Below are 21456 nucleotides of genomic sequence, written 5' to 3' on the forward strand. Positions count from 1 at the left end.
GGATAATAAACGATTATCATGAACAAGGAAATATAATAATAACTAATTTATTATTGCCTCTAGGGCATATTTCCAACAGTCTCCCACTTGCACTAGAGTCAATAATCTAGTTCACATCACCATGTGATTAACATTCACAGGTCACATCGCCATGTGACCAACATCCAAAGAGTTTACTAGTGTCACTAAACTAGTTCACATCATCATGTGGTTAAGACTCAATGAGTTCTGGGGTTTGATCATGTTTTGCTTGTGAGAGAGGTTTTAGTCAATGGGTCTGCAACAATTAGATCCGTATGTACTTTGCAAATCTCTAGGTCATATTATAAATGTTGCTTCCACGATCCACTTGGAGCTATTCCAAATGGTTGCTCCACTATACGTATCTGGTTTGCTACTCAGAGTCATTCGGATAGGTGTTAAAGCTTGCATCGGTGTAACCCTTTACGCCGAACTCTTTATCACCTCCATAATCGAGAAACATGTCCTTATTACTCCAAAGATAATTTTGACCGCTATCTAGTGATCCACTCTTGGATCACCTTTGTACCCTCTTGCCAGACATGTGGCAAGGCACACATCAGGTGCGGTACTCAGCATGGCATACCGTATAGAGCCTATGACAAAAGCATAGGGGACGACCTTTGTCCTTCCTCTTTCTTCTGCCGCGGTCGAGCTTTAAGTCTTAACTTCATACCTTACAACTCAGGCGAGAACTCCTTCCTTGACTGATCCATCTTGAACACCTTCAAGATCATGTCAAGGTATGTGCTCATTTGAAAGTACCATTTAGCGTTTTTGATCTATCCTCATAGATCTTGATGCTCAATGTTCAAGTAGCCTAATCCAGGTTTTCTATTGAAAAACACTTTCAAATAACCCTATATGCTTTCCAGAAATCCTAGGTTATTTCTGATCAACAATATGTCAACAACATATATTCATCAGAAATTCTATAGTGCTCCCACTCACTTCTTTGGAAATACAAGTTTCTCATAAACTTTGTATACACCCAAAATCATTGATCATCTCATCAAAGCATACATTCCAACTCCGAGATGCTTACTCCAGTCCTTAGAAGGATTGCTGGAGCTTTGCATACTTATTAGCATCTTTCAGGATTGACAAAACCTTCCGGTTGTATCACATACAACCTTTCCTCAAGAAAATCGTCGAGGAAACAATGTTTGACATCCTATCTGCAAGATTTCATAAATAATGCTAATATAATTCCAACAGACTCTTAGCATCGCTACGAGTGAGAAAGTCTCATCGTAGTCAACTCCTTGAACTTGTCGGAAAACATCTTAACGACAAGTCGAGCTTTCTTAATGGTGACATTTACCATCATTGTTCATCTTCCTTTTAAAAAACCATCTGTACTCAACAGCCTTACGACCATCGAGCCGTTCTACCAAAGTCTACACTTTGTTTTCATACATGGATCCTCTCTCAGATTTTATGGCCTCGAGCCATTTATCGGAATCCGGGCCCACCATCGCTTCTCCATAGCTCGTAGGTTCATTGTTGTCTAGCAACATGACTTCCAAGACTGGATTACGTACCACTCTGAAGTTTTACGCATCCTTGTCATCCTACGAGGTTTGGGAGTGACTTGATCCGAAGTCTCATGATCAATATCATAAGCTTCCACTTCAATTGGTGTAGGTGCCACAGTAACAACTCTTTGTGCCCTGCTATACACTAGTTGAAGTGACGGTTCAATAACCTCATCAAGTCTCCACCATCCTCCCACTCAATTCCTTTGAGAGAAACTTTTCCTCGAGAAAGGACCCGATTCTAGAAACAATCCCTTATTGCTTTCGGATCTGAGACAGGAGGTATACCCAACTGTTTTGGGTGTCCTATGAAGATGCATTTATCCTCTTTGGGTTCGAGCTTATCAGCCTGAAACTTTTTCACATAAGCGTCGCAGCCCCAAACTTTTAAGAAATGACAGCTTAGGTTTCTCTAAACCATAGTTCATACGGTGTCATCTCATCGGAATTACGTGGTGCCCTATTTAAAGTGAATGTGGTTGTCTCTAATGCCTAACCCATAAACTATCGTGGTAATTCGATAAGAGACACCATGATATGCATCATATCCAATAGGGTGCAGTTATGATGTTCGGACACATCATCACACTATGGTGTTCCAGGCTGTATTAGTTGTGAAACAATTTCCACAATGTCTTAATTCTGTGCCAAACTCGTAATTCAGATATTCATCTCTATGATCATATCATAGATATTTTATCCTCTTGTCACGATGATCTTTCAACTTCACCCTGAAATTACTTGAACCTTTCAATAATTCAGACTCATGATTCATCAAGTAAATATACTCAACATCTACTCAAATCATTTGTGAAGTAAGAACATAACGATATCCACTACACGCCTCAGCACTCATTGGACTGCACACATCAAAATGTATTACTTCCAACAAGTTTCTTTCTAGTTCCATTTTACTGAAAACGAGGCTTTCAGTCATCTTGCCCATGTGGTATGATTTGCATGTCTCAAGTGATTCAAAATCAAGTGAGTCCAAACGGTCCATTTGCATGGAGTTTCTTCATGCATATACACCCATAGACATGGTTCGCATGTCTCAAACTTTTCAAAACGAGTGAGCCCAAAGATCCATCAACATGGAGCTTCTTCATGCGTTTTATACCGATATGACTTACGTGGCAGTGCCACAAGTAGGTGGTACTATCATTACTATCTTATATCTTTTGGCATGAACATGTGTATCACTACGATCGAGATTCAACAAACCATTCATTTTAGGTGCAAGACCATTGAAGGTATTATTCAAATAAACAGAGTAACCATTATTCTCCTTAAATGAATAACCGTATTGCGATAGACATAATCCAATCATGTCTATGCTCAACGCAAACACCAATCTCGATGGTAGAGGGAGCGTGCAATGCTTGATCACATCAAGCTTGGAAAAACTTCCAACACATATTGCCAGCTCACCTTTAGCTAGTATTCGTTTACTCCGCAGCCTTTTATTTCGAGTTTACTAACATTTAGCAACTGAACCGGTATCTAATACCATGGTGCTACTAGGAGTACTAGTAAAGTACACATTAACACAATGTACATCCAATATACTTCTATCGACCTTGCCAACCTTCTCATCTACCAAGTATCTAGGGTAATTCTGCTCCAGTGGTTGTTCCCCTTATTACAGAAGCACTTAGTCTCGGGTTTGGGTTCAACCTTGGGTTTCTCCACTAGAGCAGCAGCTGATTTGTCGTTTCATGAAGTATCCCTTCTTGCCCTTGCCCTTCTTGAAACTAGTGGTTTCACTAACCATCAACAATTGATGCTCCTTCTTGATTTCTACTTTCGCGGTGTCAAACATCGCGAATATTTCATGGATCATCATATCTATCCCTGATATGTTATAGTTCATCACGAAGCTCTAGCATCTTGGTGGCAATGACTTTGGAGAAACATCACTATCTCTGGAAGATCAACTCCCACTCGATTCGAGTGATTGTCGCACTCAGACAATCTGAGCACAAGCTCAACGATTGAGCTTTTCTCCCTTAGTTTGCAGGCTAAGAAAATCGTCGGAGGTCTCATACTTCCTAACGTGGGCACGAGCTTAAAATCCAAATTTCATCCCTCAAAACATCTCATATGTTCCGCGATGTTTCGAAAACGTCTTTGGTGCCTCAACTCTAAACCGTTTAACTGAACTATCACGTAGTTATCTAAACGTGTATGTCCGATGTTCGTAACATCCACAAACGACGTTTGGGGTTGAGCACACTGAGCGGTGCATTAAGGACATAAGCTTTCTACTGTCCGCATAATTGCTACTATCAACTTTCAACTAAATTTTCTCTAGGAACATATCTAAACAGTAGAACTGAAGCGCGAGCTACGACATAATTTGCGAAGACCTTTTGACTATGTTCAGGATAATTAAGTTCATCTTATGAACTCCCACTCAGATAGACATCCCTCTAGTCATCTAAGTGATTACATGATCCGATTCAACTAGGCCGTGTCCGATCATCACGTGAGACGGACTATTCAACATCGGTGAACATCTTCATGTTGATCGTATCTCCTATACGACTCATGTTCGACCTTTCTATCTTCTGTGTTCCGAGGCCATGTTTGTACATGCTAGGCTCGTCAAGTCAACCTAAGTGTTTGCATGTGTAAATCTGTCTTACACCCGTTGTATGTGAACGTTGGAATCTATCACACCCGATCATCACGTGGTGCTTCGAAACAACGAACTATCGCAACAGTGCACAGTTAGGGGGAACACTTTCTTGAAATTATTATGAGGGATCATCTTATTTACTACCATCGTTCTAAGTAAACAAGATGCAAAAACATGATAAACATCACATGCAATCAAATAATAGTGACATGATATGGCCAATATCATATAGCTCCTTTGATCTCCATCTTGGGGCTCCATGATCATCTTGTCACCGTCATGACACCATGATCTCCATCATCATGATCTCCATCATCGTGTCTCCATGAAGTTGCTCGCCAACTATTACTTCTACTACTACAGCTAACGATTAGCAATAAAGTAAAGTAATTACATGACGTTTATGTTGACACGCAGGTCATAAATAAATTAAGACAACTCCTATGGCTCCTGCCGGTTGTCATACTCATCGACATGCAAGTCGTGATTCCTATTACAAGAACATGATCAATCTCATACATCACATATATCATTCATCACATCCTTTTGGCCATATCACATCACATGGTATACCCTGCAAAAACAAGTTAGACGTCCTCTAATTGTTGTTTGCTTGTTTTACATGGCTGCTATGGGTTTCTAGCAAGAACGTTTCTTACCTACGCAAAACCACAACATGATATGCCAATTGCTATTTACCCTTCATAAGGACCCTTTTCATCGAATCCGTTCCGACTAAAGTGGGAGAGACAGACACCCGCTAGCCACCTTATGCAACTAGTGCATGTCAGTCGGCGGAACCAGTCTCACGTAAGAGTACGTGTAAGGTCGGTCCGGGCCGCTAAATCCCACAATACCGTCGAAACAAGATTGGACTAGTAACGGTAAGCATATTGAACAAAATCAACACCCATAACTACTTTGTGTTCTACTCGTGCATAGAATCTATGCAATAGACCTAGCTCATGATGCCACTGTTGGGGAACGTAGCAGAAATTCAAAATTTTCCTACGTGTCACCAAGATCTATCTATGGAGAAACCAGCAACGAGGGGAAGGAGAGTGCATCTACATACCCTTGTAGATCGCTAAGCGGAAGCGTTCAAGAGAACGGGGTTGAAGGAGTCGTACTCGTCGTGATCCAAATCACCGAAGATCCTAGTGCCGAACGGACGGCACCTCCGCGTTCAACACACGTACAGCCCGGTGACGTCTCCCATGCCTTGATCCAGCAAGGAGAGAGGGAGAGGTTGAGGAAGACTCCATCCAGCAGCAGCACAACGGCGTGGTGGTGGTGGAGGAGTGTGGTACTCCAGCAGGGCTTCGCCAAGCATCGCAAGAGACGAGGAGGGAGAGGGGTAGGGCTGCGCCAAGAAGGAGAGGAACTCGTGTGTCTTGGGCAGCCCAAACCTCAAGTATATATAGGGGGAGGGGAGGGGCTGCGCCCCCACCTAGGGTTCCCTCCCTAGGGGTGGCGGCAGGCCCCAGATCCCATCTGGGTGGCGGCCAGGTGGAGGGGGAGAGGGAGGGGCACCAGGCATGGGCCCTAAGGCCCATCTGCCCTTAGGGTTTGCCCCCCTCCTCCCCTTAGGCACCTTGGGCCCTTGTGGGGGGGCGCACCAGCCCACCTGGGGCTGGTCCCCTCCCACAGTTGGCCCATGCAGCCCTCCGAGGCTTGTGGCCCCACTTGGTGGACCCCCGGGACCCTCCCGGTGGTCCCGGTACGTTACCGATAAAACCCGAAACTTTTCTGATGACCAAAACAGGACTTCCGATATATAAATCTTTACCTCCGGACCATTCCGAAACTCCTCGTGACGTCCGGGATCTCATCCGGGACTCTGAACAACATTCAGTAACCACATACAAACTTCCTTTATAACCCTAGCGTCATCGAACCTTAAGTGTGTAGACCCTACGGGTTCGGGAACCATGCAGACATGACCGAGACGTTCTCCGGTTAATAACCAACAGCGGGATCTGGATACCCATGTTGGTTCCCTCATGTTCCACGATGATCTCATCGGATGAACCACGATGTCGAGGATTCGATCAATTCCGTATACAATTCCCTTTGTCTAGTGGTACGATACTTGCCCGAGATTCGATCGTCGGTATCCCGATACCTTGTTCAATCTCGTTACCGGCAAGTCTCTTTACTCGTTCCGTAACACATCATCCCGTGATCAACTCCTTGATCACATTGTGCACATTATGATGATGTCCTACCGAGTGGGCCCAGAGATACCTCTCCGTCACACGGAGTGACAAATCCCAGTCTCGATTCGTGCCAACCCAATAGACACTTTCGGAGATACCCGTAGTGCACCTTTATAGCCACCCAGTTACGTTGTGACGTTTGGCACACCCAAAGTATTCCTACGGTATCCGGGAGTTGCACAATCTTATGGTCTAAGGAAATGATACTTGACATTTAGAAAAGCTTTAACATACGAACTACACGATCTTTGTGCTAGGCTTAGGATTGGGTCTTGTCCATCACATCATTCTCCTAATGATGTGATCCCGTTATCAACGACACCCAATGTCCATGGTCAGGAAACCGTAACCATCTGTTGATCAACGAGCTAGTCAACTAGAGGCTTACTAGGGACATGGTGTTGTCTATGTATCCACACATGTATCTGAGTTTCCTATCAATACAATTCTAGCATGGATAATAAACGATTATCATGAACAATGAAATATAATAATAACTAATTTATTATTGCCTCTAGGGCATATTTCCAACAATCGCCCCCACGTGGCAACTGCTGTTCTCCAAATGATTTTTTCCTTCCTTTTTAAGTGTATGGCAACTCCTATTGTTTTTACATGGCAACTGGAATCTAGGCCAAATGGTAACTTTATGTACCTAATGGCAACTGCCATCTTTACCGTTGGCTTGTGAGCTCATCCCACACCTAGGTTTGAAATTGCATTCATGGCAGATCAGACATTTTTATCATTCTTCAGTTTGGCTAACATGGCAACTGCTGCTGGATGGCAACTGCTAATTATGACACATGGCAACTCACGTTCCCCTTACATGGCAACTACCAACTTTTCCACTTGTTTTTCGTTTTTTTAAGATTTCTACCAAGGCAAACATATTTCGTTCATTTTTAATACCTTTTTCGTGTGCTTTATTTTTTTTGCAGGGTGAAGAAGACTACTACGCGCGGGGCCAAGCCTATCAGTAAGGACCCGCTCGAACGCCTGCATTCAAGGTTGTCAACAGGGGGCAACTCAGATGTACATGAGGCACCAGGCGACAATACTGCTGCTGCACCGTTGACCCCTCCCATCAACTCTGATGCAAGTGGCCGACCATCTCCGCCGGCTGCAGATTTGCAGGCTAGAACAACAGGCATCCGTACATCGGGGAGTGACGAGTCGGTATCTGCCAGGACAGCTAAAATATTGCCAACTCTTCTGGCAATGAAGGATGCTGCTGTGATCCATGCCACCCCATCAGCAAGCGTTGAAGTGGACGCTCCCGAGACGAACCTAAGCAAGGAAGATTCCCGCTCATCTGACACTGATTCCAAGCGCGTGCGTGGTGGCACTCCTGTGTCCATGACAGAAGCGGCTGAGGCGGCAGTTCACAAGGATATGCCATCTACAGGTGAGAGTCCTGGCACAACAGCTCCAGGTCCTGTCGGTGCAGATACTGCTAAGGCGACTGTTATGCGTGCTGGTCTTCCACCTAGGCGTCGTAGCCCCCGCAAGCAACCAACAGACATACCCAACGCACCGGCTGTAGCTAGGAGCAGGAGAGACGAGTCTGGTTATGTTCCTGCGTCCACACTGTTCCCGCCACCTACCAAAAGCAATGTGATGGAGAAACCGGAAGACCGGAGCACAACTGATGCAGGTGTCAAGCCGAACACGAGTGACGCAGGTGAAAAACCGGAGCAGACTGCGCCTTTACCCGCAGTGGAAATCCCCAGCATAAATCTGCGCACTTCCAAGCTCCCAGTCAATGTCGGTGTCCCCTACAGCCCAAACAAGAAGATTGTCATGAAAGCTGCGGCTGATACCACTAACAACATGCCCCGCCCTGCAAATAAGGCCGATCATTCTGTAGCGACCGATTCAGATATGTTTGTCGATCTTTCACCCTTGGATTTTGCCCCGCAAGTCGTTCGTGGTCCGGCCAGTAGGAATGAAAGGCACCCAATGGCCTTTACCCCACCGAGCTTCAGCCTTGGCATCAGTCAAGATCAACCGGTGGTGCAAGATCCTATGCCAGTTGCCTTTGCTTTCCCAGGAGGCATGCCCGCAATGATGGCGCAGCCAATGGTCGAGGGCAGGAAGGCTGTCAAGTTCGCAGAGCCGATTGTGCAAGGTACACTTGTCATGTCCTTATGATTTTTCTTGTATACATCTTTGTAGTTTGACTTTTGTCCCAATCATATATTTTGGGGGGTTCTCACTTGTGATGGCAACTGACATGTGATGACATGGCAACTGGATTTGATGTACCATGTCACCTACATTTTTTTGCTGCCATGCTGCATTTGACATTTGGGCAACCACGTGGCAACTGAAGTTGATTCAACATGGCAACTGTAGTTGCTGTCACATGGCAAATACAGTGCATTACACATGGCAACTGGATTTGCCACGCCATGTCGCCTGCATTTTTTGTTTCCATGCTGCATTTTTTCATACGGCAATCACATGGCAAATGGAGTTGACACAACATGGCAAATGTAGTTGCTGTGACATGGCAACTACAGTCCAACTAGATGGAAACTACAGTGCAACTACATGGCAATTGTAGTTGCTACGACATGGCCACTGTAGTTGGACCACACATGGCAACTGCCCCACTTTTTCTACCTACATCTCACATCATGCACCCTATCTTCTCACAATCCATCTGTTTTTGATTTTCTAGGTATCCTAACCCACTTTTTTTATCATTGCAGCCACCCATGAGGAGATTTCAACGTCACTTGACGAAGCTTACCGCATGATTGAGGAGGCAGCATTGCAGAGGAGGTCCTCATGAGGGCAAGGGCATGCAATCAAGTTCCAACGTGCCTGCAGATACGATATCTGAGAATACCATTAGGAGTGCCACTCCTGGTTCTGTGAGGTAGCAGAGGGTAGTTCACCCACCTCCCGCAGAAGACTACGAGCCCGAATTCAGGGCCACTAAGGAACAGACCCAGCTGTACGATATCGTCAAGCGGTTTGGAAATGCGAGGGCCAGCAGCAAGCACATGAAGGAGCTAAAAGCATAAATGACCACACCCCATAATCTCTCATTTTGCTTTGCTCCTTTTTTACCATTCATCTTCTTCGTACTTTCTATACACGATCCGCTTACGTTTTAGTTCTTTCATATATTTTTTTACTTAGTAGGCATGATTATTCCATGTCATATCGTTTTCATACAGCTTATCTTTGGACAGAACCAAAGTCATTCAATGCGGAGCGACGTACGTCGAGCTGGGTGATCTTGCCGAGTCCGTGAGGCCAAACGGTAAAATGTCGACGAATGTAGTTGCATGCGGGATCGACTACATCAACAATCACACCGATGTGTGTGCCGACAAGATAATCATGCATTACAGTGTGACCTGTAAAATATGGGATGGTGACTTCCACCACAAAATCCTGAGGAAGAATTTTGCTCAACATGGTGAATTCAAGCTCACACTGAAGAAATATGTGAGTACTCCTTCCCTGTCTGCAATGTTTTTTCACATGGTGTGGTTTTTTTCCATCATCTGCACTTTGTGTTTATGTGGCAGATGTTTTCATGTGGCAACAGCTGCCGTGCACACTGACTTCTTGATTTTTGCATCCCGTGCAAACTATGTGGCAACTTGATAGTAAAATACACGGCACATTTTGTTCATACATGGACGTCAACTTTCTTTCAACTACCCCCACCCATAACCAAACATTCTACGTGATTCTAATTTTTTTGTCCCTCCTGCTGTTCTTTATGTGAACTCTGCTTCTCATTCTTCACTTTTAAATGCAGGTCATGTTCCCCATGTTCCAGGAGCTTGCACCACATGACCCACACGACAAGTGTGGTCACCACTATGCGATCTGTCTTGACCTAAAGAACCAACGTTTTGAGGTGCTTGATTCAATCCGTTCGGAAGCTGATGCAGACCTTACTACGCATGTCGAATTCTTCATTAACAACCTCAAAGAGACATGGAACCGTCACTACAAACATTCAAAGGTCCAGATCAGGCATTTCCCGACTAAGTATGTGGCGACTGCGAAGCAAGGGAACACGTAATTTCTTCCTTCCTTCATGTGTCATTTACATCAATCCAACCCCTCTTTTGTTGTCACATCTGAATTGAAGTCTATCTTTGTTACGACTGTCCTTTTTGCGTGTTCACCTGACTCTTTTCCTCGTGCAGGACGGACTGTGGCTTTCATGCGCTGGAATACTTTGCAAAGTGGGAAGGCAGAATTGTCCCTCCTATCACAGCTGCAACGGTCGTTGAGCTCCGGAAAATCTACACATGGAACTGGTTGACGAATGAAGATTTCAACAAGCGGTCCGGAGCACGCGAGTTCGTGGAGGAAGCTGTCAAGAAAGACATCAAGAAGTACAAGTGATCACGTGGCGTTACACACCAGACGCATACCTTACATTCTGTTGCCGAGGAATGTAAGGTACTATCTCTTTGTTTCTCGTTGAAAACTATGTTTGTGTGCTATGTTATGACTACAACCCTGCGTAGCCTAACTATGTAGTGGTGGTGTGTGAGCGACATTTGAATAGTTTCTATAATATATGTGTGGACATGAACCTATTTTAGGCGTTACAGCAGATATGTTTTTATGTTTGTCATTATTACAATGGTTTCATCATTTCTAGCACCGGTTTGCTGTTTCGAATGCGTCTACGATGTTTTAAAAAAGATGGAAAATGTAGTTCATCAGACATGGGTAGTGAAAGTCATCGTCGTTTTTCATTTTGGCTGTTTTGCTTCTTCTTTTTCATCGCTAACTGCACCGGCTAGCATGGGTAGGTTGATCGTGTAGCCACAACCTTTGCTGCGGTTTATGCACGTTACGATTTTTCCAACTTGTTTCCCATACATTTGCACACAACACACTATGTGTCTCTAAACCGCGTCGTATTGTCATGGAAATATATGCCATGCAGAGTCATTACAAATACCATGGCATATTTTCAGTACAGCTAACATGGCAGATACAGTACAACCAACATGGCAGATCCAGCATAATTAACATGGCAGATACAGTACAACTAACATGGCAGATCCAGTACAACTAAAATGGCAGATCCAGTACAACTAGCATGGCATATTTAGTATAAAATAGCATGTCATATTTAGTATAAAATAGCATGGCATATTTAGTATAAAATAGCATGGCAGACCAACTACACATAACATGGCAAATTAACTACACATAACATGGAAGATTAAGTACCCATAACATGGCAACTGCATTTATCCATTCAATGAATTTTCCTTCCACTTCTGATGCCCCTCAAGAGTCATTCTCCCAATTTTTTTAAAAAAAATTCTCATCATCTAGGGTACAAAACAAAATGTCCACAAGGACCATGTCACATCGCCCCAATTTTTGCTCATGGATTGCCCGCCCCTTTCTTCGTTTTCTTGTGTTTTGCTTGGATCTCCAATCCCGACTTGTACCTTATCTCTCTTGGACGACCCTTTGTGATAGAACGGGGTGGGTTCCTGACCTGGGTCTGTGTGCTTGCTGTTCCAGATCCTATCTCCGAGTTTTCAGATGATGGCCCCGTGGATGAAGGCACACTTGATGTGCGGGGGAACCGGTGTAAGGCTTCCTCAGCTTTCCTCTTCTTGATCTCATCAAGCTCTCTTTTCAGTGCCTTCCTGTGTTTTTCTGCGACTCTCGCTGTCTCATCACTCTTGCACGCTTCATCAATTTGCTCAGCATAGTTCTTTGTCAGCACAACGTGCCCCACGGCTTCCATGGTTGACTCAGGTCTCTCGTCATGCACAGCCAGAACTGCGTATGTTATCTGCGGCGCCAACGCATCGTCAGCGTCCCAAGTCCATCGCCGCCTTATGAAATGGCGGGGCATCCGTGTCACAGCGTTCATGTCCATTACTTTTAGTATGTGACAGCACACAATGCCGTCCCGTTCGAACTTGCAGCATTGGCAGTAGTACTCGCCTTCGCCTATCGAGGCTTTGACGAAGTAGTTCCTTCCTTTGTCCGGGTCTTCAGTTCTGAATCTGACATGCCCAAAATAGAACACACCTTGAACGTATGTTCGTCCACCTGGAAAGCCGTGAACATGCTGGCACGCTTTATTTCTTCCTGGAATCTGCAAGTTTTGTGTGTTTTCTGTTAAACTATCGTGCGCTCTTTTCTTGTACCACCTTATGTTGTCATGGAAATAGAAATACATTTTGTTTGAAGATGGCAAACATAGTTCATTGAACATGGCAAATATAGTACGTTGAACATGGCAAATGCAGTACACTAGACATGGCAAATGCAGTACACTAGACATGGCAACTGTACTACACTAGACATGGCAACTGTAGTACATTTTCAACTGGACATCGTCATTTTTCCACACCAACATTCCCCAATGGAAGCACATTGCATAAAACATGACAACTGCCCTTTTATTTAAACATGGCATCTACAGTTGAGTAAACATGTCAATTGCATTTCAACAAACATGGCAGATGCATTTTATTAAACATGGCAACTGCATTTCGGCATATGTGTCGCCAATATAACATTTTTTCCAGTTGACATTGGCATTTGCATGCCAACATGCCCCAATGGAAGCACAGTGCATTAAACATGGCAACTGAACTTCATTCAACAAGGAAAATGCACCCGAGCAAGCATGGCAAAATAGAATTTTCATTGAACATGGCAACATGCAGCTGAGTAAGCATGGCAAACAGTATTTCATTAAACATGGCAACTGCATTGCACTCTATAAGGCACCTACTGACTTGGTGCTTTTTCTGCAAATAAGACTGTAACGCAACTGACTTACTTGTTAAAGATCTTGTTGGTGTATATCTTGCTCATTTGCCTCTCTATCGGTAAATACGTTAGCAATTTTGGCTGCTTTAGTGCCGTAGTCGCTTCTTGCTGTAGCTCAGATCCCAGAATTTTTTGTTGCAAAGCTGTGTACTGTTTGGCAAACTGTAGCAATGAGTTGCCAGGGCTGACGTACCGCTTCAAAACAGCATTGAACCCCTCGCTGCGCTGCGTAGTCTGCAGAAAGGGGAAGAAGCACTGCATGAAGTAGGCCGGCACCCAGTACATTCGCTTCTCCCACAGGCTAACAAGAGTCTCGTTGTCTTGGACTTGATGTGTTTCAGTCATGGCCATCCAGCTCCTTTCAAACTCCTCCACCGTCAAGCTGTGGTCCACGCACAGCTCGAATGCCTTGTGCAGCTCTGGACGGTCAGCAAAGAATGGTCCTAGCGTCTCCTCAGCCTTCTTTATAATGTGCCACCTGCAGTGCCTGTGCACTGCCAACGGAAAGACCTCCTCTATGCCTGCACGCATGCTGAAATCTTGGTTTGTTATTATGTTCATCGGAGCAAGCCCATCCATGCACTCCAAGAAGGTCTTGAACAGCCAAACGTACCCATCCGTGTCTTCGTTCCGGACGAGCCCGCAGCCGAACTGCAACGACTGATTACGGTTATTTATTCCTATGAACGGAGCGCATGGCATCTTGTACATATTGGTGAGGTACGTCGCGTCGAATGAAATGCAATCTCGGAAATGTTTGTAGGCTCTCCTTGCAGCACCATCCACCCAATACATGTTCCTGACACGGTCCTCGTCGTCCAACCTTATCCTGTAGAAGAAATCTGGATCTTCCTTCACTTTTTCATCGAAGTAGGCCATTGTGGCCTCTATGTCTGCCAACTTGCTCTCTCTATGGTACTTGGCCTGTAGGTTTGTGATGTCAGCTGGTATGTACGGCATGCTACTCAAAGTCTCCTTTTTGCCGTGGATGAGAGATAGTATCTGTACCATTCTTGATGGAACGACGTTACAATCATGTAGCAGCTTTACGAATTGCCTTTCGACGGGGGTGAACCCTCTGTGGGCGGTCAGAAATTTTACCAGGTCGAACTTCTTTATGAGTTGGTGGTTGTGCTCGTCAAAATATTCATTGACCACCCACTGTGCTCCATCTACGTTTAGCTTACACCGGACAGGGCACTCAGTCTTGAGAATGATACCTCTCTTTCGTTCCGGAACGACAGGCGCAACACCTTTCCCCTTCTTGTTCCTCCGTGCCTTGTGGCACCTCATCTCACCTCTACTGTACTCGTTAGTTTTCTTAATTTTCCTATGGTACTCGGTGTTGACCGCAAATCCATGGAACTTTGCATATGTCTGGTAGTATTCCTTTGCTTGTTCGAACGATTCAAATCTCTGCCCAATGTACGGTGGCTAAGGTACCACGATCTCTGATTGCCCACCATCTTCATCCCCTTGTGCGTCGTCGTCAGTTTCATCATTCACTTCGGTATCGGCGGCAGTTCCATCTAATTGAGTGTTGCCAGTGCTTGTGCTCAAAGGGGTGCTTGTCGGCATTGCTGGAATGATTGCCATTCCCGACTCTGACTCGAAATTGTTTGCGGCATGATTGTCTGCTGGCTGGTGGAACGCGTCTTCCGTGCGCTCAGAGCTCCCCGCCGTAGATGTCCCCGTGCCGCTGTTCAGTGTAGTTGTAGGCCCTGTAATAGAAAAAACAGGTACGAGAGTAAGATTTTTGTTTGGATAACATGTGTATCGCAACGGATCACAACATCTTTGAGTGTTTTGGCATGACATCATTTCAAACAGCAAGCCGTGAGTCTGCGCGTGGACATGTATGGCAGCTGTAGCTGTCCAGTCATGGCAGCTACTGTTCAACAAACATGGCAACTATTTGTTTTGCCTACAAATAACTACAAATAACAAATGTAGCGCTGTTTTTTGTGGTTCAGTTTTTTTTCCTTACCTTGTTGTGCTGCATTTGACCATCTTGTGTGGTTTGTGACACCATAATGACGTGCTCCACCTGCAATTTGTGAAGCTTGCCATGAGACGTTTGCCAGGTTACCACCAGCGTAATAACCTGTAAGCATAGTAGTGGTTGGGCAATTCATTGCAAATGCAGTTTTGTGCTAGCACGGCAACTGCAGTTGCCCCTGATGTGGCAACTGCAGTTTTACTGGCATGGCAACTGTAGTTGCATCGTTATGGCAACCGCAGTTGTTCCTTCATGGCAACTGCAGTTGCCATGGCATGGCAAATGTAGTTGCACTGGCATGGCAACTACAGGTGTCCAGGGATGGCAACAACAGTTGTCCAGGGATGAGAAGTGTAGTTTTAAATTCATGGCAACTGTAGATGTCCAGTCATGGCAATTGTAGTTGTCAACTATGCTCCTTCTGCTAATTGAGCATCCGCAACTTCACTTTTTTTATGGACTCACATGTGTATGACGTCGATGGCAGGTACATGGGTGCTGCCTGATGCCACGTGCTGCATGAAGGCTCTGCATTTTCACCCGTGATAACTCGTGAGTCCTTTTGCCAGTTTTTTTGCATGTTCATTTTTCATGTCCACAGCAGTATGTGCTCTTTTTTCGTTTTGCATTACCTTGATTAGACATACTAGCTAGTTGAAGTTGGCTGCCCGTACATTTGTCAGTGTTAGCGCCTTGTGACTGAACTTGCCACGGGGGCCCCTATGAGTGTTTTGGTCATAAGAACCTGCGAAAAAATGACAGTGTATGACATAAGTAGAATGTCATCTTCATCATTGCGAAGATGGCAACTGTTCTCTTCTTTTGTTATCACGCATCATACCTACGCCTGCATATTGTTCTAGTAGTGGCAGCAACGGCCCTGCAGAGATGAGTTGACTGTACTCTGATGCATCCCAAGGGGGCGTTTCTAGCCTTTGAGAACCCCAAGCATCAGCGCCATCTTCGTGATTCATTCTTTCCGTGTCTCGCTTCTTTCCGATGTGTTCTCAATCACTGAATGAACAAAAAGGCATCAACAATCCACAAGAATTGCATTCTTCTGCTGCTTGCACATAGAAGATAGGGATGGCAAACAACAAGTCAAAATAGGTGGCAGCTACTAACAACGAAAGGTGGTAACTGTCGTTATACACAAGTGGCAATTAATTTTTCCCACCCCCTTCATTCCAAAAATTGTCCTTCCTGCCCTTTTTTAGGGATTCCTACTCATCCGTTTCATACCCAACTACTTGCGTCAATTAAACTATGAACTTAAGTTAATGTCAAACGTAGTACATGGCAGATCTGGTGTATTCTGCCTGGCAATTGCGAATATACACTGAACCATGCAGTGTTCTACCCCTATAGCATGGACCCAGTACAAGATCGGGAGATTTTTCAGCCTTAAGGATGAGAAGGATGAGATCGGGAGATTTCACCTGGTTTTAGATAATCGTCTCTGGAGGGCTGGGTTGGAGTGGGGGGCTGGGGGTGGGGAGGGTTGGGGTGTGGTTTGCGGTGGGAGCGCCCTACGGATCTGCCCTGGTTGCCATGGCAACCAGAGATGGCCGGCGACGGAGGTCGGGGTTCGAGAGGTGGGGGACGATGGCGGCAGACGAGAGAGGGGATGGATCGGAGGCCGGGAACGGCTGGGTCGTGCGGGCAGCGGGTCGTCTGGCCCGGACGGGGCAGTGCGGGCGGGGTTGCCACACACCGAACGTGCGGGCCGTACTTTTGTGCTCGCGGACGTGGTCGTGCGGGCCGGTTCCCGTCCATGCCACACGAGGCGTGCGGGCGGGTTCCCGTCCATGCCACACGTGTGGCAGTTATTCGGACCCAAAAGTTTGTGCAGCTTTTGATGGACTTCTAGACGTATTAAGGAAAGTATTATGGAAATGTTAACGCCCACACGTGTGGGCGTTTGCACATCGTCCACACGCCTCCATCACCACTCATTTTGCCACGTATGAATAGATGACATCAGCAGAAATTTTTTTGGTTTTCGGTTTAAAAATGTTGTATCTCCTAAATAAAAAAAGCGAACTAAAAATCCGTTTTCACCATTAAATCCGTCTCGACGAGATCTTCAAAACTAGACCCCATGTTGATATGTTTCGATGAATTTTTTTTTTGCCAGAAGTTGCCACGATGTTTACACTGCAGTTGCCATATGGCTTAAACTAAAGTTGCCATGTGGCAATTTTAGTTTGTAAATCATGGCAATTTTAGTATTTTGATGATGGCAACTCCAGTACTTTGACCATGAAAATTATTTTTTGTATGAACCATGGCAATTTTACATGCATGTATCATGGCAATTTTAGTTTATGGTTCATATCAAGTCTAGTTTCTTAATTCCCCGTTTTATAAATGTCAAAATTTACTTTTAAATATAGAAGAAAATAGCTGAAACATATCATGGCAACTTCAGTGTAAACATCATGGCAATTCATATGCAATAGACATGGCAACTTTTAATCCAAAAAAAATTTCATCAAAACATATCAACATGGGATCTAGTTTCGAAAATCTCATCGCGAGGGATTTAATGGTGGAAACGGATTTTCAATCGGATTTTTCGTTTAAGAGATAAAACATTTTAAAAACTGAAAATCCAAAAAAATTCCTACATACATGCATGCGATGACGTGACAATCTGTTTAAATTAGAGACGTGTGGTGTGTCTTCCTTCCTGCCACACGTGTGACAGTTAGCACGACCCAAGTATTACGGGGTATATCATCAGGATCGTGCGTCAGTTGCTACATCTCATCAAAATCAATTACGACCCGGAGCTGGATTGCTCAAAACGACCAGGATCTGGAGGAGGACTTGGAATCTGACTCTGCTGCCGCTGCAGCCGTGCTTCACCGGCGCACCTCTGTTGCACCACGCCTCAAACCGGACGCCCGCAGAAGTCCGCTGCCTGGTCTCCCGCGTTGCCCGCGTTGGTTCTGCCGCAACTGTCCGCCACTCCGGCCTTCTACACCGCGTCTCGCCACAGAGCCGCTGCTATCATTGTCGTCGCTTCTGTCGGGCCACGCCTTGAGCCGCCTATTTCTGGCTCTAACTCGGCGCCTGCGCCTCAAGGCCACCGTAGGCCGCAACCCGCCTCGCTCTGACCCGGCGCCGGCCTGCGCCTGCCTCCTGTTGGCTCTTATGAACAACCTTGAGCAGCTCTCTCTCCTCGAGCCACCCTTGCGACCTCGCCTCTGCTACTGTTGAGGCCACGACTGCACTGCCTCGCGCCTCCGAGCGCCCGTGACCAGGCCATCCCAATTTCGACTCCTGGCCGCCGCAGCGCGACTCGCCTCCTTCTGCTGGTTTGCCACGACCCGGAAACGGATTAGGCCCCGACCCGGATTCACCACATCAGGCCGCCTCCGCTGTGCCTCGCCGGCTCCGCCTCTGCCTCAGGCCGCCGTGCATCGCCCTGCATCCGCCTCCGTCGCCGTGGCTTCTGCTCCAAAATTACTACTCCAAAACGCCATAGTCATTGCCTAACTCGCCAAGGAGCCAGCCCGATCTAAATCACCTTCGACTCTGCAACTTCACTCCGACTTGCCCTCGGCCTCATCTCGCGCCGGCATGCTCCTGCCATGGCCATGCCAGTAAACCGCCTCCATCCCTGGCGTTGCCTCAAACCGATTCGCGTGTTATTCCGGAGAGCCGCCGCCGCCATGGTCGCCTGAAGCGCGTCCCCGAGTCATTGCTGACGCACTCCAGCCCGGCTCCGGCTCGCCGTTCCGAGCGCCCTCTGCCGGTTTACAATCCGTGCAATTCGCGCTAAGCCGCCTTCGCCACTGGCCGCGGCCGCGCTGGTTTCTACTTCAACCGCCGCCGGCTCTTCCCTGTTTATGCCAAACCACTGAAACAAGCTTCGAGCTGTTCCCTCCCGACTCAACACGCTTGAGACGCCTCCTCACACGGCCGAGTCGCCCCGCATTGTTGCGCACCTCCGCCGCCGCCTCATCCTTGCGGTGCGCCCCCGGCGTCCGGTTTTTCCACGTGCTCCTGTACGGCTGCGCGCCTGTAATGAACCGCCCGTGCGACCGCCTCGCTTCTAAACCGCCCAGCCGCTTTACGCCGCTGATGATGAGCCGCCGTAAGTTGCCAAGACGGACAGGTTTCCTGCAACTGATTCAAACTCGTACGTAAGCAGCGGTGGTCGACTCGCCCCGTCCGCCGCGCAAGGAGTCGCCGCCACCCCCGCCAAGAACCATTCCAGCCAAATCACCATTGCCTTGGGCGATCATCTCCGCTGGGTTCTAGAGCAGCTGGCCGAGTCGCCGTACTCGCGCGCCGCCATCGCCTGGCCCATGGCCCCACCATGCGCTGCCTCGTCTTCACCTCCAGCAGCGGCACGAGCCACCCGTGAAACGCCGCCGTTGCGTGCCCGGCTCGTTTCTGCCTGTGCTGAGCCTGACAAGCTGCCAACAACGTTGCATCCCTGCCTGGGTCTACTTTTGACCCGTGGCTCACCTGAGTCATTACCCCTGTCGCCTTGAGCCGTCAACGCTACCATGGTCCTGCCTCCGCTGCCGCTGCAGTCACGGAGGGCCTCAAAACCGGTTCTACTTCCTAGTGTCGCCGGATTATTCTCTTGTCATGGGTTGCTTCTGCTGGCCATCTTCAAACCGGCGAGGACGAGCCGCCTCCCCCATAGCCACGGCCATGTTCAGTCACCTCCGAGCTTGCTTACGCCGCCTAATCGCCAAAACGGCCTAAGTCGCTGGTCTCCATCAAAGTCACCGTTTTCCGGTTTGTAAAATTGTCCAAGCACTATTTGGTGGTTGTCTCAGTAATGGCTTATCCGGGGACGCAAAAGGAATTGTTCAGAGGAACGGAGGGAGTACTTTTGATTAAGATATTCAGTACAGTGGACGGCGTTTGTCTGCACGAGATGAGCAGACAAAAAAACTGAGTCAACCGAGTCTACTGCCGGGGGCCCTCGTCAAGCTGTTGACTCGTTGGCGCCCGTCTGCCACGAGTTAATTTTTTGGTCTGTGCAAAGATCATCTACCACGAGTACTACTGGAAGCTAATATTTCTTTCCTCGCAAGATGACTAAGTAATCAGTACTACAGCACTACTGCATTTCATGTGAAGTAAGTCATGGTCAGGTGCTAGTTGAAAGTACTGCTGCTACCATTTGCACGGTTTAAAAAAAGGAGAAAGACAAAGGAAGGTCACGTGGGTGATGTGCTGCATCACATCAGAGGAGACATATTTATTTACTATCAGTGCCCGGTTCATCTGACAAAATATATCAGGTGCCACCCTTCCTATATATTTTTATTAGTATATATTATTTTTATCAAAAAATAATTATTCTGGTCTGAGATATTTTTTCGCAGGACTACTATTCATTACAAAGGTGTTGCATATGGGGCGCGCACCAACATCGTTTTTGCACTAGCACTTGTCTGTGCCGTGCTGCTAGATGGATACATACGCGAACCGCCGCCCCCGCTACATCAACACAACATGATTGATTCGCCCGTCCGCACCGGCTCACAACGCCGTGGCCGGCCCCGTTTGTCTGTTCCCGCGGCCGACTCGGACGTGATGGATTTCACCTTCACCGTGGTGATGGTCAACTCCGCGGTGGATATTTTCTGGCCTAACATATCAGGTGAAATCCATCCAGTATATATTTATATTATATATTGCTTTCTTTAAAAGAGAAATTACTCCGGCTTGCAAAGTTATCTAATGCAGGACCCTAAACCGTCATATTGGTGCAAATTTAAAGGCCGTCAGAAAATTTCCGGCTTAAAAAGAAGGATTCCGGTTTAAAAATCCGGCTCGAGGGAAGGTTGTCTCCCACAAAGCCTTGAAGCTCTCAATATCCGGTTTAAGAATTTCCGGTTCAAAAAGAATAATCTCTTGCAAGTTCGAGTTTTCAGGAAAAATTAAAGAGACCAAAGAGAGTCTGCTGCACAGCATAGCTCAAACATAGGTACCCCTTGAGCACAGCTCACATTATCATTTGGGGGCTTGGTCATATTAGAACCATAGCTACACCTCTTGATCCGGCTATCAAGCCAATATTATCATAAGAGCACAGCTCTGGTTATTTTGGTAATCCGGCTATCAAGCCAATATTATTATAAGGGGCCAAAGAGAGTCTGCTGCACAGCACAGCTTAAACATGGGTATCCCTTGAGCACGGCTCACAATATCACTTGGGGGCTATGTTCGAACCATGGTCACACCTCTTGATAGGCTTAAGGCCAC

General features: G+C 46.5%; 1 protein-coding gene and 1 pseudogene across 1 annotated transcript; one reads left to right on the plus strand and one right to left on the minus strand.

Annotated features, from left to right (window-relative positions):
* Positions 1-9701: 9701 nt before the first annotated feature.
* On the plus strand, positions 9702-10802 carry LOC147973135 (uncharacterized). The gene is made up of 3 exons (XM_087524486.1): positions 9702-9884; positions 10204-10469; positions 10601-10802. Exons 1-3 carry the CDS (start codon positions 9702-9704, stop codon positions 10800-10802), a joined length of 651 nt encoding a protein of 216 aa, XP_087380612.1.
* A 1003-nt stretch (positions 10803-11805) lies between these two features.
* Positions 11806-19741, minus strand: LOC147973136 (protein FAR1-RELATED SEQUENCE 5-like; annotated as a pseudogene).
* Positions 19742-21456: the final 1715 nt, after the last annotated feature.

The sequence above is a fragment of the Triticum urartu genome, chromosome 5A, assembly GCF_056163025.1.
Source record: "Triticum urartu cultivar PI428250 chromosome 5A, HENAU_Tu73, whole genome shotgun sequence".
Lineage (NCBI taxonomy): Eukaryota > Viridiplantae > Streptophyta > Magnoliopsida > Poales > Poaceae > Triticum > Triticum urartu.